We start from the raw sequence: 22,432 nt of genomic DNA on the forward strand, positions 1-22,432 counted from the left end.
AATGGTGAATTTTCTAGAGAGCAGCAAGTAAGCCAAAGCGCACTGGAACTTCTCGATCCTGATTCTGTACTGATTTCCACCCTATACGATCCCGGCAATTTCAGTGGGATTTCCAAGGTGTATATTAGTGCAGAATTTGGCCCCTTCATGCTAAATTTCGATATGGGGAAAAGTGAGTATTTTCCAAGTTCATATATCCCAGAAAGCTTTTTATATTTCTTCCTACAACCATAAACAGCACTGATGTTTCAAGAATGTGTCCTTTATAATCCCTCCATCTTTTCTTGGCATGTACTTTATGCCTTGTGGTCATCTTGTACACATTCAGGGGCAACCCTACACACATGCATTGTGTGTTGCTGTACATATCCCTATGCTCTTGAGGGCTGCACTGTCAGCATATGCTCAGTGTATACTAACACACATTTCGTTCTTCAAGGCAGCTAATGGTCATGCCCCAGTCTTGTCAGTTGATGTAACGCTGACAGACCCTGGTCGTCGTCGGTCTGGATCAAATCTGGGGCTTCTGGAGCATAGTGCATGAGTCTCTACCACATGAGCTAAAAGCCAACTGGCTGTTAGCTAAGGCTGTAGAGGAGACTCATTTTATCTCTCTCTCTCTCTCTCTCTCTCTAAGTGGTCTTGGTGCCACTAGATGGGACAGAACACCACACCCAGGAGATGTGTGGGTTACATTGACATCACCTTTCACCTCTTGCTTAAGGAGATGAGAACAGATTTTTAAAAATAGGGGAATCTGAAGCTTTGATTCAAAACCCAATATAAAGACTTGGTCTTTGGATTAGACCCTAACAGTCTAGATAACAATGATGGGATTGTGGTACTTTACCTCACTTACTCTGGCTCAAAATCAGTGCTTAGTGTAGGGAGTCCTTGTGACACATGCCCTGGTGAGGCTGGCTAAGAGCTATGTGAGAGCTGGGGTGATGGGGACAGAGACAAGAGTGCAAATATAGAAAACTCCCACCACCTCACTCCTATTTTAAAAAGAAAAGTACATGTGTTATTCTCTTTCTTTTAGGAAGCCTTTACCACAGATTTTAAAAGCAGGGGAATTGGAAAACGTCATCAGCCGCTGTCAGGTCTGCATGAAGAGAGACAGAAATTCTTGACAGAGCATCAAACTTTGCTTTTATTGCAAAGAATAGCCTAACTCTCCAGAATGTGCATTTATTAAAGCCAAACTGTTTCTGGACAATGAGCTCTAAAATGCTAGTGCAGCATTTTGATTTTCTTTTTTCTAAACAAATTGCAAAGCACTTTTTTGGAGAAGGCTGTTGTAATGGCAGTACTACAGATCTTCATCTTCTGAACTGTGAGGCAAGGTGGATGATGTAATCTTTTATTGAACCAACTTCTCTGGGTGAGGAAAAAAAGCGTCTGGGATTTAGGTGGACCGTAGAGTTAAGTCCGTGACTTAAGAGCTTCCATGGCATTCCTGAGTGAACGCAAACCTTCAGTTATAAGTCTGTTTTTAAAAATGCACTGCAAAAAGAAACACAAAATCTACACCTTTTATAAAGTATTTGAAACATTAAATATTTGTCATGAACATCTGCAGAAATAAAACCTCCTATTCCATCTAGTCAGGTGAAAGTATCTTAAAATAAAAGATTTGTTATGAGTGATAGTCAAATGGTCAAATAGTCAAATCTGAGCACTGATTTACACCAGTGAATTCAACTGTAAATGGATTTAAATACTTGATAAGCACTTTCTATAAATTAAATGACTAAAACTGTAGCTCTGAATATTTTGGTATTTATGATATTGTACATGCAGCACTATTTAAAATTTTAATGTTGACATTTAAAAAGTTAATAACTTTTAATACTTGCACACAACTATCAGAATTCCAGTTCAATTATTTAATTTTATAGATAAAGCATAATTAATTTGACAAGTTTAATAAATGCCTCATTTTAAATGTAGGGTCTAGAAGTCAGCTGAAGGATCTAGAAGTCAGTTGAAGTAAGAAAGATTTCTCATTGAGGCCTATTTTTTGCAAGTAAAATATTTTATATTTATTTATTAAAATATTTCCAGTATGTTTGTATTAATACTCCAATTTTCTCTGTTAATATAACTAGAAACAGTTTCCCCCATATGTAACATGCCAGGGTCATCTGCTTAAGCTAATTTAAACACAGCATTTACATTAATTGAATTAATATTAAAGATTTTTATTTCCTTAAATAGATTGCAGTATCTCTGTTTGGGCAAAACACAATTCAAAATATTACACTTTTTATAAAATACTCTCAGCAGATGCATGTTGCTGATAAGAGGGCACTGTGAGGTGTAAAAGTCTTTCCTTCAAATCTGCTTATATCTTCAGATGTGACAATCACATGTCATGTTTTTTTCCCTGAGTCCTAAATTCTGCTGTAAATACAGGAAAATACCCACCATTTCTTTTGAAAACTGTTCACTATTAGGGTGAGGATAAACTCAGCATCAACAGATGCACATGAAGGCATTATATCAGTTTCTGAGTCCCTCTGAGAGCATACTTGTAAAATCCAGACCTTAAGTCCATCAGAGTTAAGACCACTGGAGATGCACAGTAGGGTATGAAATATAGTGTAACGTGTATATTACCTGGATTATTACAAAGTTTTAAACTCAGCAGTAAAAGATGGCGAATGTAGTCTAGCAGTTAGAGCATGAGATGAAGTCAGGTGATCAGGGTTTTGTTTCCAGGTCTGGACTCTGCCACTCACTTACTGTGTGGCCCTGGACAAGTCACGTTGGCTAAAATATTTTGGGCAGCTTCAGACTTTTCATAAGTGATGAGCACTCGCAGCTCCCATTAACTGCAACTGGAGATGAAAGTGTTCAGCACCTCTGAAAATCAAACCCAGCAGGTTTTAAATTGGGCACAATCAAAGGCCATTTTTTGAAAATGTTGGCCTTAAAAATATCTTTATGCCTCACTTTCCTATCACTCAGCATTGTGAATATTAGCTAGCTAATGTCTGTAAAGTGCTTTGAGAGCCTTGGGGAAAAGGTGCTAAAGAAGTGCAAAGTGTTAATATATTGTATTAAAAGAATGCAAGTGGCACTATGGGCAATCAGAAATAATGAGCAAATAATCAAAAAGACGGGAAAAGAAATCCTTTCACTAAACGCAACCAAATAAGTAACTCTGACTGTATAGGGAAAAGTTCATTAAACTTATTTCTTTCCCTCCTTGCCACTGTGTATATATAAAAATATCCAAATATTTAATAGCTTGTCTTCTGATTAAAAACCATAAATGGGGCTATATCATTCTGCCAGGTTTTGAGCAGAACTCCCTTTTTAACATCACAACTTTCAGCTTGGACAACAAAATAAAAAGGGTAAATCACAGAAGGGTGACACCTATGATATCTGATATTTCAAATAAATATAGTGCTGGTTGCTTTTAGAACAGGGTGAAATCCTGGCTCCATTGAGGTCAATGGAAGTTTTGTTATTTCATGCCAGACATCTGGAAGGGAGAATAAAGCAATGCTCACAGTAAAAAGACAGAGAAGTCCTACAAAGCAGAGTCCTCTGAAACCATTTCCACTACTGTACATGCACAGTCTGCCTGCTATGTATCTCACCAAGAGAAACTTAAACAAGCCTTGCCTGCCATCCACCTGTATAATCTATTACAGTAAGAATACTTCAAGCCCTGTCTGTCTCCGTGCCCTCAGGAAATGCAACCAACCTAATGTTTCTTAACGTGAGGCTGTTTTTTATAGTTGGTTTGATGTCTTGGTGCTTTACACTGTTGATAGTTTCATGTCATTTAGTTTATACCAATTTATGGAGGGGAGGGATAGCTAAGTGGTTTGAGCATTGGCCCACTAAACCCAGGGTTGTGAGTTCAATCCTTAGGGGGGCCATTTAGGGATCTGGGGCATAAATTGGTCTTGCTGAAGACAGGGGACTGAACTTAACTCAATGACCTTCCAAGGTCCCTTTCAGCTCTATGAGATATATAAGCCAAACCCTCACTGTATCTATTGGATTTATGCAGTCTTTCATTTGAACCATTCATTGACCATGGAAATCACTGTAGCTAAAATTGTTCCCATCTCCCAGTTTCTTTTTAAATATTTCCCTGAAGGATTTATAAAATTAGATCAGTGACTCCCAGAGGTCAGTTACTTTCCCAGTCAGTGAAGATTTGAGAATAGCAGGTTACAGTTATTCTGCGCATTGGAGCGATTGTGTCTTTTGACTAGGGTTACCATACGTCCGGTTTTTCGGCAATCAAACCCCCGTCTGGGGGGAATTGCCAAAAAGCCGAACATGTCCGGGAAAATGCCAGCCGGGCACTTCCCCTCTCGCGGCGGCTCTGCTCCTCCCCTGACTCTTCGGCTCTGTTTAAGAGCCGAGCGCTATGGGCTTTGGGCAGCCCCCATACCTCCGGACCCTGCGCCGCCGGAGCCCGGGAGGGGAAGTGCCCAGCCGGGGGCGCAGGGTCCGGAGGTATAGGGGCTGCCCGAAGCCCAAGCGCTACCGGCTTCNATGTAATTGATTTCATTAAGGTTGCACAGGATTAAAGACAGAAAAGTGAGAGCAGATTTTGGCACAACATTAAGAACTACAGTAGCTGTCTATAGAAATGTCTAAGTTATATTTCAACAAAAAGCAGTAAAAAAGTTTGCAAAAATGCTTGCAATTTTTCTCTCTCCTAGTTTTCCATCCAGCTCTAATATCTATTGTAGGGCTTCACCTTCATCCTGCTCTCGTTGAACTTGACTTGGTACCCTTACTTACAATGCATAGTACCTTTCTCCTTAAGTGGTTCTGTTGACTTCAGTAGGACCACCCATTCAGTATGAGTAAAGTTATAATATGGCCCTTTGAAGTCAGTGGCAAAACTCCTATTTGCCTGAGTTAGTGCAAGATCTGGCCTCTGCATTGAACAATTGTATATCCTGCAGCAGAAGTTTTCAAAATATAAGACTTAACTAGAGCTTAATGTGAACATTCAGAATTCTGCCCCATGAGGCATTGCAAACCTTTCCCAAAGCACCCTGCATCCAGTTGCACAGTGGGATAGCTACCACAACGCACTGCTGTCTTTGCCGTTGCAAGAGCTGCTAATGTGGACATGCAACAGCGATTTAATTCCAGCATTTTAAAAAAACTGCGGATGGGTACACACTGCCAAGCCACTTTGTGCGCAGACACTCCTCAGTTGCAGCACTGCAAAAAAACCACCTTGAGGAGAGTCGTAAGGCTATTTGCACAGAGGCTCCAGCGCTCTACTGCCAGTGTAGACACTTGATTGCTTTCTGCACTGTAATTGGCCTCCGGACCTGTCCCATAATGCCTCAAGTGACCGCTCTTCTCATTGTTTTGAACTTGGCTGCCCTGGAGACATGCGCCCTCCCCTTTCAAAGCACTGTTGTTTCTGACAGAAGTTGTGTCTTGCGCTGATCTGCTCCGCTCCGGGACACAAAGCAAACAATTAATGTGGAATGCTCATTCTGTTTAACACAGAGGCACTTAGGGAGGGGTGTGTGTATGTGTGTGTGTGTGTGTGAGAGAGAGAGCGAAAAAGATTGCTGTGCAGAGAGCCCAGGGAGGGAGGCAGAGGCCGCTATTGGGGTTTCCCCCTCCCCCTGCCTCAGTACTGGTTGCTTCCTGCCGCTGTCTGAACTTACAAGATGGCATGCTGACACTCTCTCTGTCCCCCAAAACACACAGTCTCTCTCACCCCCTCCATACACACTCACACTCTTCCCCCTTCCCCCACACTTCAGTTGAAAAGCAGCTGACAATGTAGTAGGATGCCCATGGAACAATGGGATTGATGCTGTGCCTGCCCCATGACACATTGCAAACCCTTCCCAAAGCACCCTGCGGCCAGTTGCACAGTGGGATAGCTACCACAACGCACTGCTGTCTTTGCCGTTGCAAGAGCTGCTAATGTAGATGTGCTCCAGCGTCACAAGGAGCACAGTGTGGACATGCAACAGCGATTTAATTCCAGCATTTTAATAAACGTGGTATAACTTGTGGTGCAGAAACTTGCCAGTGTAGACATACCCTAATTTAAAACCTATCAGACGCTATCTGGTATGTTCATTTTAAATTCATTTTTAAAAGATTGTTGCCTTCTCAATTTTGATTGAAAATCTTTATGCATTTTGCAAATAAAGAAAGCTTTTAAAAGAAACTGCATATTTTTTACTGGCTGTAAGCAGGAATTAAAGAATCATCCCTCTGTTATTTGTATATTTACTCTTTCCTGATTTCTGGTTAATTAAAAAAATACTGGCTTTTTGTAAAGTCAACATTAATCTGCAGAGTCTGTTTGAAAAACAGAATGGAATTGTTTTTACTGTTATAGTTTTAAAATGTTAGCTCCAGTATTATATAATTGTTCACAACTTTATAATGAAATAGAGGGCCAAATGTTCAAAGATTGCTGTATTTCGCACACTTTAAGCAGTGGTACCAATGAGTATTTCAATTTTAAAATAGCTTCCAGTCAATAGTTAGAGTGCCTATTTTTCCACTAGTTTAAACAGGACTGATTTTTAGTTTTTTCAAAACTAATCCAGAACGAGTGGTTGGAAAAGTTTATTGGTTCTGAAAGCATTAGAGCTGGGCCAAAAACTACTGTAAGCCCCTTTTGCAACAGTCTTTCAATGGAAGTTAGGAACCTAAATAGCTTTGTGGATCTGGGCCTCAACACCTAATATCCTCATGGCTGCTAGAGTTAAAGATTAAGGGCCCAATCCAGCTTCCATTGAAATCAATGGGAGTACACCTGTACCCCGATATAATGCTGTCCTCAGGAGCCAAAAAATCTTACCGCATTATAGATGAAACCATGTTAGATCGAACTTGCTTTGATCCACCGGAGTGCGCAGCCCCCCCCCCCCCGAGCACTGCTTTACCACGTTATAGCCGAATTTGTGTTATATCGGGTCGTGTTATATCGGGGTAGAGGTGTATTGCAGTGGCAGTGGGATGGAGCCCTAAGGCAATATACAATGTAACAGTTGCAACTGGTTTCTAAATGTAGCATGTCTCAAGATAGCAGCTGCTAAAATTACGGTTACCATACGTCCGGATTTTCCCGGACATGTCCGGCTTTTTGGGCCTCAAATCCCCGTCCGGGGGGAAATCCCAAAAAGCCAGACATGTCCAGGAAAATAGGGAGGAAGGGCCCAGCGGTGCGGGGCCGGGGGCCGGCGCAGTGCTCAACAGGGGCCGGGGGCCGGCGCGGGGGCGCGGGCACTTGGTCAGGGCCAGCGCGGTGCTCGGCCGGGGCCGGGGGCACTTGGCCGAGGCCGGCGCAGTACTCGGCCAGAGCCGGGGCCGGGAGCGCAGGCACTTGGCCGGGGCCGGCGCAGTGCTCGGCCAGACCCAGAGCCGGGGGTGCGGGCACTTGGCCGGGGGCCATTGCGGTGCTCGGCCAGGGCCCGGGGCTGGCACCTGGGGCCCAGGGCCGGCACGGTGCTTGGCTGGAGCCAGGGCCAGGGGCGTGGGCACTTGGCCGGGGGCCGGCGCCTCAGGGCTCAACCCGGGCAGGAGACGCCGGGGTCAGAGCCTCTTGACCTGGGCCGGCCGGCCGGCCGCCGGAGGGAGCCGCTCGGCCAGGGGGGCCGGACTGGGCCACACCGCAACCCGCCCCAGCCCCAGCTTACCTGCTGCCTCCCTGTTTCAGGCTTCCCGCGAACATTTGATTTGCAGGAAGCAGGGGAGGGGGAGGAGCAGGGGGCGGAGTGTTCAGGGGAGGGGCGGAGTTGGGATGGGGCCGGGGCCTCATGGAGCGTCCTCCTTTTTAAAAATTAAAATATGGTAACCCTACTAAAATAAAGTTGGAAATGAAACTAGGAAGACGATCAAGATGGTAGAAAAAATTATGTGATTTGAAAGTCCAATGTCCTGTGTCCTATGACAGTAAGACAGAAATGCTTTTCATGTCTAGAAAGCTTGAAATTTCAATAATATAAAACCTTTATTTCTAGTCCTGTCTGATGTCTAGTGAGAGATCAGATTTTATACCTGTAACTGCCTCTGTCTCAATGTTTTTGGCACATGTGCAGGACTGAATATAGCAAGTGCCAGATCTTGGAACAATGTAACAGTCAGTGCTGCTTATGGCATTTCTTCCCACTCGGACATCTATAGCTGTAGCTGTGGCCATTAACCAAATCACAATTTTAGTTCATAATTTAGATATTGATGCTTTTGTATCTATCAGTTTAGAATTTTAGCTATTACAGTCACATGCTGCAACAAGATTTTCAGGCAAACCTAGAGTTACTCAGACCACAAGAAAACAGCTGGTCTTGAGCAGCTGCAGCCTGTGCTGTGAATAAGTAATTGCTAACCTCAGTAATGGCTGCATAATCTGGCCCTTACAGAGGTAATACTAAAACCAATATAATAAAATGATGTCTCTCTAACGTTTTGTGTACCCCTGAATAAACTGGGTTTTAAGGTTAGAGATAGGGTGACCAGACAGCAAGTGTGAAAAATTGGGACAGGGGTGGGGGGTAATAGGAGCCTATATAAAAAAAGCCCCAAATAACGGGACTGTCCCTATAAAATCGGGACATCTGGTCACCCTAGTTAGAGAGTAAATGCATTAGTAGTCACATTTGGTTGCCATCTTTAATTTTGTGCTTTGATACCATGGTCATGAATGCTATAGAAATGCTTATGACAGGAAGAAATATAATTTGAACAGAAACTCCTTTGTAATGTGTATCAGTTAATAGATAAAACACACAGTGCGAACTAAGTGACTGGACCTGTGCCATAGCAGGGGTTCTGATGAGATCCTGAATCTGGTCCCGGTCTCATCACTTCTATATGGTCACCCAGAGCCAGATTCCACCCATCTCAATGTTGATGATGTTAGATCTTCACGTCTCCTCAATACAACCTTACATCAATTCATCATAACATGAAGATATGAGAAGATGCTGAAAATGTTGTACACGAGCAGCTCTTTTTGCTGATAAACGTATCATGAGGATTGGTTTCAACTGGATTTCTATACAGTACTTGTTAGTATGACAATGGTTGTAGCAATTAGGGCAGGGTACAGGTAAATGGTTTCTGTATGAGTGTTCTACTTTTGAGACAAAATCATTATAGTGTAACAGTGTAATGTTTACACCTTTATGCTGTGGTGTGTCCTCAAGTACTGGCGTAATACTGTTCTGCAGAACCATTAAGACCCAACATCAGCAAGGCATGAGGTTGCATCGCAACAGCTCACACAAATCAGTCTTGAGAGGGAGCTGGTTCTGGGTTGACATGTACGAGTGATGGAAAATGGTAGGGATTTGAATTGAATATGCAGTATCCTACTGAGGAAAAAAAGACAATAAGAGCAAATTTAAAGCTCCCCACTAATAAAAATATTGATATGTCAATGTTATAATAATATTAGTTATGTATTTTCTAATAATAAAGAGATGCTTGTGTATGGATCACTGACAAAATTAATTTCCATCTTCCTATTGCACTATAGTTTTGAAATTCATTTTCTAAGGACTACTGGATACAGTCTGAAATTTGACCTTTTCATTAGAGGTCATCATAGAGCACTCAGTTTTTAATCAAATTTCAACTTTTCAGGGGCTCTTTCTGGTATATAAGGAGGTATGAGGTCTGCAATATGGAGAAATTAAGACATCTGAGATCATAATTTTAAGTAGTGATTTTAACTAAGAAAACTGGCAAAAGTATGTGAATGTGCTGCCAAAGTTGGTAGCTAAATCTGGCTAAAGAGTGGGCTGCTATCAGCCAGCACCATTATTTTGGCCCTGATCGTGCAATGCACACTACTAGATCCCCTACACATGTGGGGTGTCCCACTGATTTTACACTGCAAGATCAAAACCTATGAAACATTAATACCGAATTATTGTTATATTAGCAGTAGTAATATTAACTAATATAAATATAATCTTATTAACTTCGTTATATTACTGATAAATATTATGTTGATATTTTTGATAGGTATTTGTATTATGGTGGCAATATGATCAGGCTCCCATTGCTCTAAGCCCTTTGCATACACTCAGTAAGACTGTCCTTCTCCTAGAGAGCTCACAATCTGAATAGACAGGACAGATAAAGGATAGGAAGGGAAACAGCCAGAGAAAGGTGCAGTGACCTGCACAACTGCTGAGTGGTAAAGCTAGGACTAGAACCTTAGGGTCCTGTATCTGTGACTAGTACTCTATGCATTAGGCCATGCTGCTTCCATAGGCACTGACTCTGTGGGTGCTCCGGGGCTGGAGCACCCACGGGGAAAAATTAGTGGGTGCTCTGCACCCACTGGCAACCAAGCTCCCAGCACCCCGAGCGCACTGCAGCCGCACTCCTCCGCCTACCTCCCAGCACTTCCCACCTGGCCGCCACACAGCTGTTTGGCAGCATGCTGGGAGGGAGGGGGCGGAGTGGGAACGTGGTGTGCTCAGGGAAGGGGCAGGTTGGGGCGGGGATTTGGGGAAGGAATTGGAATAGGGGGAGGGGAGGGGCGGGGGCAGAGGGTGGGGTCAAGTACCCATCAGTGGGAGCAGAAGTCGGTACCTATGGCTGCTTTTTTGTTCTTAGTAGCTGAGAAGCACTATGCTGGTATCAGACTGATAGAATTAATGTTCTGGTACTCATAAGTGCTGGAACTACGGGTGCGGGGGGAGGGTGGCCACAGCACCCCCTGGCTTGAAGGGGTTTCTGTTATAGACGGGGTTTACAGTTTGGTTCAATGGCTCTCAGCATCCCCACTATAAAAATTGCTCCAGCACCCCATTAGTACTATTAGTATATCAGGGTTGGACAGGACCTCAGGAGGTCATCTAGTCCAACACACTACTCAAAGCAGGACCAATCCCCAGACAGATTTCTGCCCCAAATGGCCCCCTCAAGGATTGCACTCACAACTCTAGGTTTAATATGCCAATGCTAAAACCACTGAGCTCTCTCTCTCTATTAATGATCACCACTAATGGGTCCACATTGCTGGTGATAGTAAACTATAACTAGTGATAGACATTAGGGGCATTCACTCAGCATTATCACCTAACACACTACACCGTCAGCGCTACTGACCAGCACTGTCTAGGTAGCTAGGGGCCTGTGGCGGCAATTACGGCAATAGCATCACAAAGGCTCACAGCGCTCACGATCTGTCTGACCACAGTAAATATGGCTTCCCCATGGTTCGCTCTCAGTTGAAAGGCCAGAGAGTCACTTCCGCCCTTCTTAGGTCACGTGACATTACACGGCTACCTGCTCAGTGGCGGCTACGGCGGTTCGATGGGGACAATTCAGTCCGTTTTTCCGTCTAAGCGGCCCGGGCTGCATTGCGCTTCCTTATCACTGAGAGAGAGCCCTTGAGTGTCTGGAGCGCGAGAGGGGCCTGCCAGACGGCTTCCCGCCGGCCTCTGGGTGAGTCGGTAACGCTGGGGCCTGTTCCGCCAGACCCCCGCAGCCAGGGTGGGAAGATCCTAACTGTCCCCCCCAGCAATACACCCCCTACTCAGCCCCCAACCCCAACTATAGGGTCCACGGACGTACCCTCGCCTGCTGTAGCCCCCCCTCGCCTGCTGTAGCCCCCCCAGCTACAGGCCCCCACAGCGTTATGCCCGCCTGCTCTAGCCCCTCCCAGCTACAGGCCCCCCCCAGCCTTACCCCCGCCTGCTCTAGCCCTCTGTTATGCCCATCCCCCATTTGTTGTTCCCTGGCCTGTTACAACCCCCCAGCTGTGCCTACTCACATTCACTGCCTAGCCAGCTTTGCCCTCCCCTATCTTCTTAATGCCCATCCCAGTTTCTCTGCCACTCTCACTTTCTCTTTGCCTAGCTATTATCTTTTATACCCCCAGCTGGCCCATTTTCTTTTTCTCATGCCCTACCCCCCCCTCCCCACGTGTTTCCATTTTCTCTGCCCACACTATTTTAATTTAAATATATGAGCTTAATAGGGGGTGCTGCTTTTGGTAGCCCCCTTAGGGGCTGGATGCCCCTGACTTCACATTTTGAAAGATCCTAAACATTAAGGGTATATCTACATTGTGGGGAACCCTCTATCAACAAAATAGTTTTAAATGTCATCTTAAATAGTTATGAGATCTGAATGGTTAGGATTATTTAATACTCTAACCTGCTGGGCCTGTTTTTCCCCCTCTCATTTATGCCCCTGTAAATCAGGACACATTCAGCAGAAAACAGTGTTGTGATACCAGTATTCGCTCAGACTCAGGCCCAGTGAATTTCCATTTTACTCTGTTTTAACTTTAGTAATTGTCACTCTGTTAGCAGCATTATTTGAAGTGTTGCCTCTCAGTGCCAACCTGGATATTTCAAAGTAGCAGCTTATCAAACTACAGCCTTTTTTCTAATCTGTGCTAATTTTACAATACTTGTCTTCTACTAGAAAAATAAAGATGTTTGCTCGTAAAGCTACCTCTTTGCCCCAGTTGGGATCTTCGCTATGCATTGCAGCTTCAGAGCTGCTGCTGGCAGAGTGGCATTCGCTCTCTTGCATTCGTTAAATATTATAGGAACCCAAAGCCTCCCTAACATTTTTTCATTCCTTCCATGTATATGATGTGAAGAGGTGATGTGCATAAATAGGTCTTACACATGTATCATGATGAATGCATTTCAGTATTTATCCCTTGTGTGCAGATGACATGTAGCTCTGTTAATTTAGGGATTTGGGGCAAAAATCTGTCTGGGGATTGGTCCGGCTTTGAGCAGGGGGTTAGACTAGATGACCTCCTAAGGTCCCTTTCAACCCTGATATTCTATGATCCCCCTCCAATCACCCTGATAGTGCTTTGTTACGTCATAGCTTCTAATTCTAAATGCTTCAGTGACTGATGCGCTGACAGTTAAGCAATCCTCTGTGTCCCATAATACATCCTCTTAACTTTGCTTCCAAAGCCCAAAACTGTCATGTTGTTTATGACAAACTTTTTCTCTCCCTCATCTCTCTTGTCTGTGTCTGGCGATTGCCATATCATGGTATCCAAATTCATCCTTTGTTTAACTTTGTATATACACATCCATATACACTCCTTAATCACAAACTGCCGTTACAATGACTGTCCTTTTCAGGAGATCCAGAATGGGATATGCATGCTACTTTCTGGCTCCAAGAAGTCTGTGTCATATTGTATTGTCTCCTTGATCTACTTGATACATGTTCATCTCCAAATCCTATTCAAAATAGCTCTCCTGGGTTCCCATTTACACTCCTGTGTGCACTCTCTCATTGGCCTCCTCTATCCCTGCTCCATGATTCTGTATAATTAGTCATGTTTCTATTTGCGATGATTTATCTTTCTCCAGCTTTCATTCCTCCCCCACCTTTACAACCACTGAGTTCTGTAAATGTCATCTTAAAACGTCCTTTTCCCTGTTGACTTTGAATACTGTTCAACCACTCAGATTTTTCCATAATGACAGTTCTGCTTTTCATTTACCATAAAAGAGCTAAGAATTTTACTTTTCTAATTTGTGCTTTCAGTTTGAGATCTCTTGATGGTAATGAACTTTGTTATTATTTTAAGATCTAATATGGCTTACAAAGTTGGTTTAAATATTGTTGCTATTTTACACAGGAAACTGAGGCACGGATAGGTCAAAGGTCACACACTAAATCAGGAGTGGAATGGGCATCTACATCTTCTGACTTAAGCCTCAATCCTGCAAACTGCTCTGTACAAGTGCACTGCCATTGGGGTCACTAAGGCTGTCTACATTGCACCTGAAAACAAGCCCCCTAAAAAGACTTGGGTTAGTGTGACTCACACTAGCATGCTCAAAAATAACGGTGTGGACATTGTAGCACCAGTGGAGACTCAGTTTAGCCATCCAAGCTCAGACCCAGGGGCATGCAGCTATTTTTAGCATGCTATCACAGGTTTGTCTACCCGGGCTGGGAGGCTCACTCTTAAATGCAGTGTAGACATACCCAATGTTTTGCACAGGTGCAGGAATCTGCCTACTATGGAGCAGGTTGCAGGATCTCAGCCTTAGGTCTCTGTGCTAACTATTCTGCTTTCTAATATCGAGCAACATCTTTTATTACAGACCTCCTCTTCTTTTCCCCCATACACATACATCTCTAGTTTAATTAGTAAGCTTCAGTAGTGTAAGGATTCATCAGCTGAAATCTCACTGTTTTTCCTTTCTGCCATTTAGAAAATCAATGAATTCTCCAGAAATTACGTCTGAATCTTAAGACGCATGTGAGCATATTGAAGTATTGTATTTGTAGATACTTGGCAAGTACAGCCAGACTCGCATTATGAAACTGATATTTAGATTCTAAATATTTATGAAGTTGACTCTTCTAATGCTGTTCTTTATTTATTTTTTTTACAGCTGGAAGAGCAGTTGTCATGCTGTCTTATGTACAAAAACAGATCCAAACTTTACTGTGTTGTAAAGTAAACTGTGCTGCAGTGTAGTGATATTTGATTACAAAATTATAGCTGGGCAAATATTTCAAAATGAACAAAAGAACAAGCAGTGAATCACCTCTAGGGAGGTTAGTGAAATCTTATAGAACTCATCTGGTACATGTAACATTTAATAGATTGTGGCCATTTAACCAGGCTGTTGCCATAGGATACTCTTGGTATTTTTAAGTTCTTGTTAAAATTAAATACTTTCATTTGCATAGGGACTCTCAGCTCAAAAAGATCTTGAAGTGCTTTACTGCTTCTACTGCCTGAACTGTAGATGGCCTTTTGGGGTGTGGAAATCTCAGAAGACAGTATGTACTTTGGCCACAATACATGAGGCTACTTTATTGTAGCAGGAAGGGTAAATCTGCTCTGAGACCAAAAGGGTGGGGTGGAGGGAGAGGCTAAAGTCTATGCATTTAAGTGTGGCAGAGCTGCTTGAGCAACTGGTGAGCGCCTGTCAATGAGATATGGACTCACTTCTGCTCCTGATTTTTGGGTTCTGTCAGTTCCTTCTATTGGAGCTGTACAACCTGCAGGAGTTAATACAGACAGCCTAACTCTGCATGGTTCTCAGCCCAATGAAGGAAAAGAAATGTAATTTTTTTGCAAGCTTGCATAAACCAGGGTGTTTTTCCTTCCCTGATTGCTGATGTGAGGTTTTAAATATAAACATATAAGACATAAACATAAGAATGGCCATACTGGGTCAGACCAGTGGTCCAGCTAGCCCAGTATCCTGTCTGCTGACAGTGGCCAATGCCAGATGCTACAAAGGGAATGAACAGAACAGGGCAATCATCAAGTGAGCCATCCCATGTCGTCCAGTCTCCGTACCTGGCAGTGAGAGGGTTAGGGACACCTAGAGCATGGGATTGCATCACTGACCATCTTGCCTAATAGCCACTAATGGACTTATCCTCCATGAACTTATCTAATTCTTTTATTGAATCCAGTTATAGTTTGGCCTTCACAACATCCCCTGGCAATGAGTTCCACAGGTTGACTATGCATTGTGTGAAGAAGTATTTCCTTTTATTTGTTTTAAATCTACTCCCTATTAATTTCATTGGGTGACCTGACCACTGGTTCTTGTGTTATATGTTTTCAGGTTGGTGGGATTCCTTCTAATTGCCAGGGGTATAGTGTGTTGGGGAATCCCCATCACAACCCTGAGTATCCCTGTATTGGTTCCAAGGTCGATCTTATCTCTGGCACACTTACATTTGTTTCCACTTCATAATTTAATCCTGTCTCCTGTGTAATGAAACTAACTGTCTTTCTGAGTCACCCAAAATACAAAACTCAGAGATTAATTTTGGTGGTAGGGTATGAATGGGACATGCGGAAAGGCATCTCTCCTATATATTATTAGTAAATATATCAATAATTTAGTTTCACTATAATTACAGATCAGCAATGGGCTGACTTCTCTATATGAGGTTTAATATCCAAATTAACCAAAGGTACCCAAATGACTTACAGATGCTTTCTTTTGAGAAACTGTCCCTATGTTTGGATTCCAGTGCTTGATAGCTTATGGAAATGCTCAGATATCCTTTTCCTTTCAGAAAGTTATTAAATTGAGAATGTGATATAAGTGAGTAGTCTCATTTGGGCCACTAGGATCTGTACTATCCATATTGTAAAAAACACCATTACTGTTAGTCTCATCACAGAGGCAAGAGACCATGGTCAAGCAGACTGAATTCCCTTCATACCCCTAGAGGGGGCCCTCCATCTCAGGGTGGAAATACTGTACTCTGGTTTGGCTCTGTGGGAAAACTCTTACTGCTTCTTCCCATGGTGCATCTGTTCTGCATATGTAGGATTTCCACTTTCGGGAGCACTCAGATTGTATATTGTAGATATATTTTTTTGTCTGTCCAGATCATCAGATACATATTAGTAAAAAGTCTGTAAGTTTACAAAATACACCTCTATCCCGATATAACTCGGACCTCGGGAGCCAAAAAATCTCACCGTGTTATAGGTGAGGCCGCGTTATATCAGGGTAGGGAGAGGAACCGCTCCCCACCCCAGCTCACCTCTGCTCTGCCTCAGCCTCCTCCCAAAGCGTGCCACCGCCGCTTCGCTTCTCCTTCCCTCCCTCCCTTCCAGGCTTGCCGCGCCAATCAGCTGTTTGGCCCGGCAAGCCTGGAAGGGTGGAGCGGGGGAGAAGCAGAGTGGCAGCGGTGCGCTCAGGGGAGGAGGCAGAGATGAGCTGGAGTGGGGAGCGGTTCCTCTGCGCCCCCCTTTACTTGCTGCGGCCCTCCCCGGGGCCCCCCTGCTCCAGCTCACCTCTGCTCCACCTCCTCCCATGAGCACGCCGCAGCTCTGCTTCCCGCCCTCCCTCCCAGGCTTGCTGCACCAATCAGCTGTTTGGCGCCAATCAGCTGTTTGGCCCGGCAAGCCTGGGGGGGAGGAGAAGCGGAGCTGAGCAGCGCGCTCGTGGGAGGAGGAGGAGGTGAGCTGGGGCAGGAGGGCCTCAGCAAGGTCGGGGGGGAGTGCAGAGGAACTGCTCCCCCCCCCCAGCTCCGCTCCCCCTCCTCATCCTCCCACGAGCCCACCGCTCAGCTCCACTTCTCCTACCTCCCAGGCTTGCCACACCAAACAGCTGATTGGCGCGGCAAGCCTGGGAGGGAGGGGAGAGAAGCAGAGCTGCAGCGCACTCGTGGGAGGAGGCGGAGTGGAGGTGAGCTGGGCGGGGGACCCCGGGGAGGGCCGCAGCAAGTAACGGGCGGGCGCAGAGGAACCGCTTGCGGTAACATGAATTTGGATATAAGGAGGTAAAGCAACCCCATCCCCTGGAGTGCTGCTTTACTGCGTTATATCTGAATTTGCGTCATATTGGACCGCATTATATCGGGGTAGAGGTGTAACTTGTCTTCAAACTAGAAGTTCTGAATAAATCAAATGGGCCATGTTGTAGGAATGCTGAATTTCTGAAACTGATTTGACAGCTTATTGGTGAGAAACTTCCTTCTTGGTAAAACTGGGTTCTGTGTAAGTGAATTCCCCCGCCAACTCAGGGCCATGTTGCGAGGCTACTGTGCAGCCCTGTCCCTTTCGTTTATCCGGCACCCAGCAGCCTGCAGTCACCGTTCCATCCTATAGTCTGAAATAGCAGCCACAGCCCCTGTATTCCCATTGCTTGGGATACTGGTGTTGCACAAACACATCTGTGCCCCGACTTCTTATTCAATGTAGCTTCCTGTCCTAGCCTATGTGGGGGCTAGCATGGAAACCTTATCAATGTTGTGTAAGGAATTGCAGGCAGCCCTGTGTCGCCATTGAGCCAACAGATCACCTGCATAGCCCCAGTGTGGGGTTTGGGTAGCATATGGGTCATTGCTGTATCCTTTGCAGCTGGAAACTTTTGCTCTTTGAATTTACATTGGAGTTATTCTCACTAAATATTGTGTATGCTCAGTCAAGGAGATCTGACACTTGCCCAGTTATTGGAGAAATTTATCCACTTAACACTACTGTGCATCGAGAAAGAAACCCACCTAATGTTTAGTTTTGCTGTCCGTTAATAATTCACGGCTTTTTGGTTTTCTTTCATCAGAATGAATGGGGCAGTGTTCCCATCTCCAGCTGCTGAGATGGCTGAAATTAATCGAATTCAGTATGAAATTGAGTACACTGAAGGGATCAGCCAGCGAATGAGGGTACCAGAAAAATTAAAGGTAGCTCCACCAACTGCTGATCTTGAGCAAGGTATCCAAGAAGGACTTCCAAATGCCAGTGTAACTATGCAGGTTCCAGAGAGGATTGTAGTGGCAGGTATGTGTACGTTGTAGGGTGAAAGTAGTAACTAAAGCATTATGCTGATTTGCTCTATGTCCAATTTAGCTTGTTTTGGGGGATTAAAAAATCATTTAGTGATGTTTTGGGAAAAAAATATTATTCAAAAACAAAGACTTATGAAATGTATCCCAATCTTCCAAATAGGAGCTGCTGCTCAATTATGACCTCTAAAGTTTCTTAAAATGCTTTATTTATCGGAGACATTGGGATAATTTTTAAGGCAAGATGTTGACATGCACTGTTCCATAATTTTGATGTGCTATGTCTGAATGTATATTGACAATGAGCTGAAATAATTACATGCACCAAACTCTTACTGTGTCTTTCATGCATGAATTATGAGTACTACAAATGGACCCCAGCAAAATTTACTTTGTACTCATAGACTTTAAGGCCAGAAGAGACCATCGTGATCTTCTAGTCTGACCTTGTGCACATTGCAGGCCACAGAATTTCACCCACCAATACCTACTGACTGACTTCTGACTCTTAATATAATAGGAATAAGCTACAGTAACTGCAGTATATTCTAAAAGTATACTTTGTCTGGCCCATTAGATATAATGCAAAATTATTCTGATTAATAGGAGCATCAACATCATATTGATGATGTCTCTGCTGCTGAGTTGGCCTTACGGATAATAAGCTTATGGTATATAATAAAATGCATTTGATGATACTATGATGATAAAGCTTAAGAACATCTGCAGTTCTTACATCTTTTCAAAGCTTGTGCTTGTTGCTGGTACGCATTTGTCCCACAGTTTGAAATACTCAGACATTCCAACTTCTATTCATCTTTATATCTGAACAAAGAGAGCTTTGGTAAGACCTAATTCTGCAGGTTAGAGAATGCTCTCAGTGAATCAGGTGCTTCCAGGATCATAATTTGTGTCCAGAGAATGCTACACAGGTAACAGTGAACAAAAGCTATAAGTGTGTCAAAGGGCTATAACCGTGGCTTGTAATAAGCAAAAACCATGTGAGAGATAGGTGGGCTTAATCATATTCTCTAAGGTTAGGTGTTATGTATATGATGGCTATCTTAAACCTCCTCGCTCCCTTCCCCCCCCCCCCAAAAAAAATTGTGTATCAAATGTCCCTCCTGCATTTTTAACTTTATATATAATTTGCCAAGGCAACAAAGGAAAACCTTTCAGATGTTTGGGGTTTTTTAAACAACTGTCTAAAAATTGAGTTGTATGAACAGGTTATTTGGATGATGAGAGTGTGGTCAAGTCACTCAATAATTATCATCACGCAGCAGGTTTAAAGGTGACTGAAGTTATGTTCCTCAGGTGTTGTGGAATGTGTGGCCTCACTTATCATGGTCAACAGAATTCACAGGAATATATCTCAGTGGGGATACAGAGGCAAATAACGGCTAGGTCTAGAAGAAACAGGTTGTGGTAAGGATATTTTGGAGCACAGAAATATAGTTAAGGGAAATACTTTTAAAAAATCTCAATATATCCTTAAGTGCGGGACTACTAGCAGCTTTCTTTCATAATTGTTTGGTTTTCTGAGTTGACTACATTTTGATGTTCTATTTCCTTAGTTCCTATGGCATAAATTTTCTTGCAAACATTTGGTCTATTCGTGGAAGTGTGAGGGATGTCTTTGTCGTCTTGAACTTTTTCACTAACTTTTCACCTGTTAATGTGTTTACTTGATATTGATTAAAGTAATCTCAACTATGTTGTTGCAGGTAATAGTGAAGACATTCCATTTTCCAGACCTTCAGATCTGGACCTTATACAGTCTGCTCCATTCAAACCTCTGTCATTGAAAACTCCTCCCCGGGTTATCTCACTTAGCGAGCGACCACTAGATTTTCTGGATCTAGAAAGACCCCCAACGCAGACACCTCAGAGTGAAGAGGCTAGTATTTTATTTTATTTTTAACTTTTTCCTAGTTGTGAAAGTTTACTGAAGAAGAAACATGGAATGGTGAATGATCCCTACATTGTGATCCAGATGAGTTTATTACCATAAAATGGGTAGATATAAAAATATTTTTACAAAGTACTGTGTGCACTTACTAGTAATAAGATAACCCTCTAACCATTTGCAGTTAAAGTGAATATAGAACCTAGATACCATCATTAGAACTGGTTTAAAAATAAAAGAACAAAATGCCTTTTTTGACTAAAGGGAAACTTACACAAGAAAATTCTGTTTTCACTGACATTTTTCAGGTTATCAGAAAACCGAAAATCTAAAAATTCAGTGAAAGCAAAAAAAATTTCTCAATTATTTGGTGGAAAATAAAATATATTTCCTAACTAGCTCTAATAGGTAAGTGTCTATTTTATAGCCATGGCTGTCAGTATTTTCATTTTATTCCCTATTTTCCAGATGCGTATGCTTTAACTTGGCATGTTTAAATTGCACCAGGAAAAATCTTGGTGTCCAGGTCAATGCAGAATTTTATGTCAGTGTGTTGAAAATGCATCAGTAGGTTCTAAATTAAGTCTGAGACTCAGGAAACTAAGTGTCCTTAGAGCCAGTTCAATTAAAATATTTGCTAAATGCATACGGGAGTCAAAAAGGCAAATGACATAAGATTGTTTAAATCATCACCTTGAATACTTCAATTCCAGTCACTTCATCTCAAATAGAACATGGCAGAAATAGAAAGGGTTCAGCAAAGGATAATGAAAGTGATTAGAGACATGCAAAACTTCAATAATAGGAGTGATTAAAAAGGAATTGGGACTTTGTTTTAGATCAGATAAATAAGAGATGATGTGATAAAGGTATAAAATAATGCAGTTTAGAGAGGGTAAATCAGGAGCTCCTATTTACCCTTTCTTTATAATACTAGCACAAAGGGACAACAAATGAAACTGGAAGACAACTAATTTAATTTAAAACTGATAAAAGGGGATTCTTTTTTACACAGTATATAATTAACCAGTGTAACTATTGCCACAGGATATTATTGAGAGCAAGAGAATAGCGGGATTAAAAAAGTATCAGATCTGCATGAAAACCAGTTTCATTGTTGATATAATCAACAGTAAGCAAAATGTTGTTAATAAAACTGTAAAAATGTGTTTCAGGGAACAAGACAGCACTGGCTTAGGGATGGATAAGATGACTTAATAGATATGTTCTGTCTCCAATTTTCTAAGCATCCAAATGTTTGTTAAACTGCATATGTAAAACACAGAATTACTGTTTATTGTTTCAGACTTGATGGGCTTCTACTATCCTTTCTAACAGTAACTGTGTGGATGGTTAATAGAAGCAGTAATGGGCATAAGGGATTGCCTCCTCATTCATCTAAAATTCCAATACCTCCCACAACACACCTTTCAAGATCCATGGGTCCTACACATGCCTGTCACAACATGTGGTGTACCTCATCCAGTGTACTAAATGCCCCAATAGCAACTGTGTGGGTGAAACCAGATAATTGCTACACTCTCAAATGAACTCTCACAGAAAATAAAACAAAAACACCATATCATCCATAGGTGAACACTTTTCACAAAACAATCACTCCATATCTGACCTCTCAGTCCTCATCTTCAAAGGAAGCGTTCGCAACACCTTCAAAAGACAAGCCTGAGAGCTTAAATTCATAACTTCGCTAGACACTAAAAATCATGGTCTTGAGAGATGCTGGATTAATGGCTTATTATAACAATGTGTAACCCACTAGTCTTCACCCCCTCCCTTTTTTTTTTTGTGTCCTATGACTGCAGAGGTATTAACAGGCCACTTCATCTTGAATAATCCCTGGGAACAGTGTTTCTGAACCTGTTTGATACCAGGGACAGGCTGCTTTCCAGGGAGCTCTCAGGGACCAGCGCCGGTCCATTGACCGACGTTGAGAAACACGGCCTTAGAATATGTATTAATTACTTATGTTAACCAATCTGTTCTACCTTGCATTTAGCTGTGTCACTGAGTGTCTTTCCGTGGCCTGAAGAAGAGCTCTGTGTAGCTCAAAAGTTTGTCTGTTTCACCCACAGAAGTTGGAGACAAGGTGGTGAGGTAATATCTTTTAATTGAGTTTCTAATACAGTTTATCCCAAATGACTTGGTGCTGTCCAAGACACTTGAATAAATGGAATTTTAGATAGACAAAGTGGGTGAGGTAATATCTTTTACTGGACGAACTTCTGGTGGGGAGAGAGACAAGCTTTC

At 42.9% G+C, this 22,432-nt stretch overlaps 2 protein-coding genes across 10 annotated transcripts in view; both read left to right on the forward strand.

Annotated features, from left to right (window-relative positions):
• The window catches only part of LOC117882409 (collagen alpha-3(IV) chain-like), a 134,151-nt gene extending 129,791 nt beyond the window's left edge, over nucleotides 1-4,360 (forward strand). For all 3 annotated transcript variants that reach the window (XR_004647004.1, XM_034780567.1, XM_034780568.1), the window contains exon 52: nucleotides 1,043-4,360. Coding sequence is in view for 2 of the 3 variants with exons in the window: in XM_034780567.1 (XP_034636458.1) it covers nucleotides 1,043-1,133 (91 nt within the window). In the remaining variant the exon portion in view is untranslated. The remainder of the gene's footprint in view (nucleotides 1-1,042) is intronic.
• Nucleotides 4,361-11,261: 6,901 nt separating this feature from the next.
• The window catches only part of MFF (mitochondrial fission factor), a 37,962-nt gene continuing 26,791 nt past the window's right edge, over nucleotides 11,262-22,432 (forward strand). For 4 of the 7 annotated variants that reach the window (XM_034780802.1, XM_034780804.1, XM_034780806.1 and 1 more), the window contains exons 1-4: nucleotides 11,262-11,433; nucleotides 14,379-14,544; nucleotides 18,033-18,250; nucleotides 19,983-20,155. In XM_034780802.1, coding sequence (XP_034636693.1) covers nucleotides 14,507-14,544; nucleotides 18,033-18,250; nucleotides 19,983-20,155 — 429 coding nt within the window. In that variant the 5' untranslated portion in view covers nucleotides 11,262-11,433; nucleotides 14,379-14,506. Of the gene's footprint in view, nucleotides 11,434-14,195; nucleotides 14,243-14,378; nucleotides 14,545-18,032; nucleotides 18,251-19,982; nucleotides 20,156-22,432 lie in introns of all 7 variants that reach the window. The other 3 variants (XM_034780803.1, XM_034780808.1, XM_034780805.1) reach the window with 3 other exon arrangements.

The sequence above is a fragment of the Trachemys scripta genome, chromosome 9 (genome assembly GCF_013100865.1).
Source record: "Trachemys scripta elegans isolate TJP31775 chromosome 9, CAS_Tse_1.0, whole genome shotgun sequence".
NCBI lineage: Eukaryota > Metazoa > Chordata > Testudines > Emydidae > Trachemys > Trachemys scripta.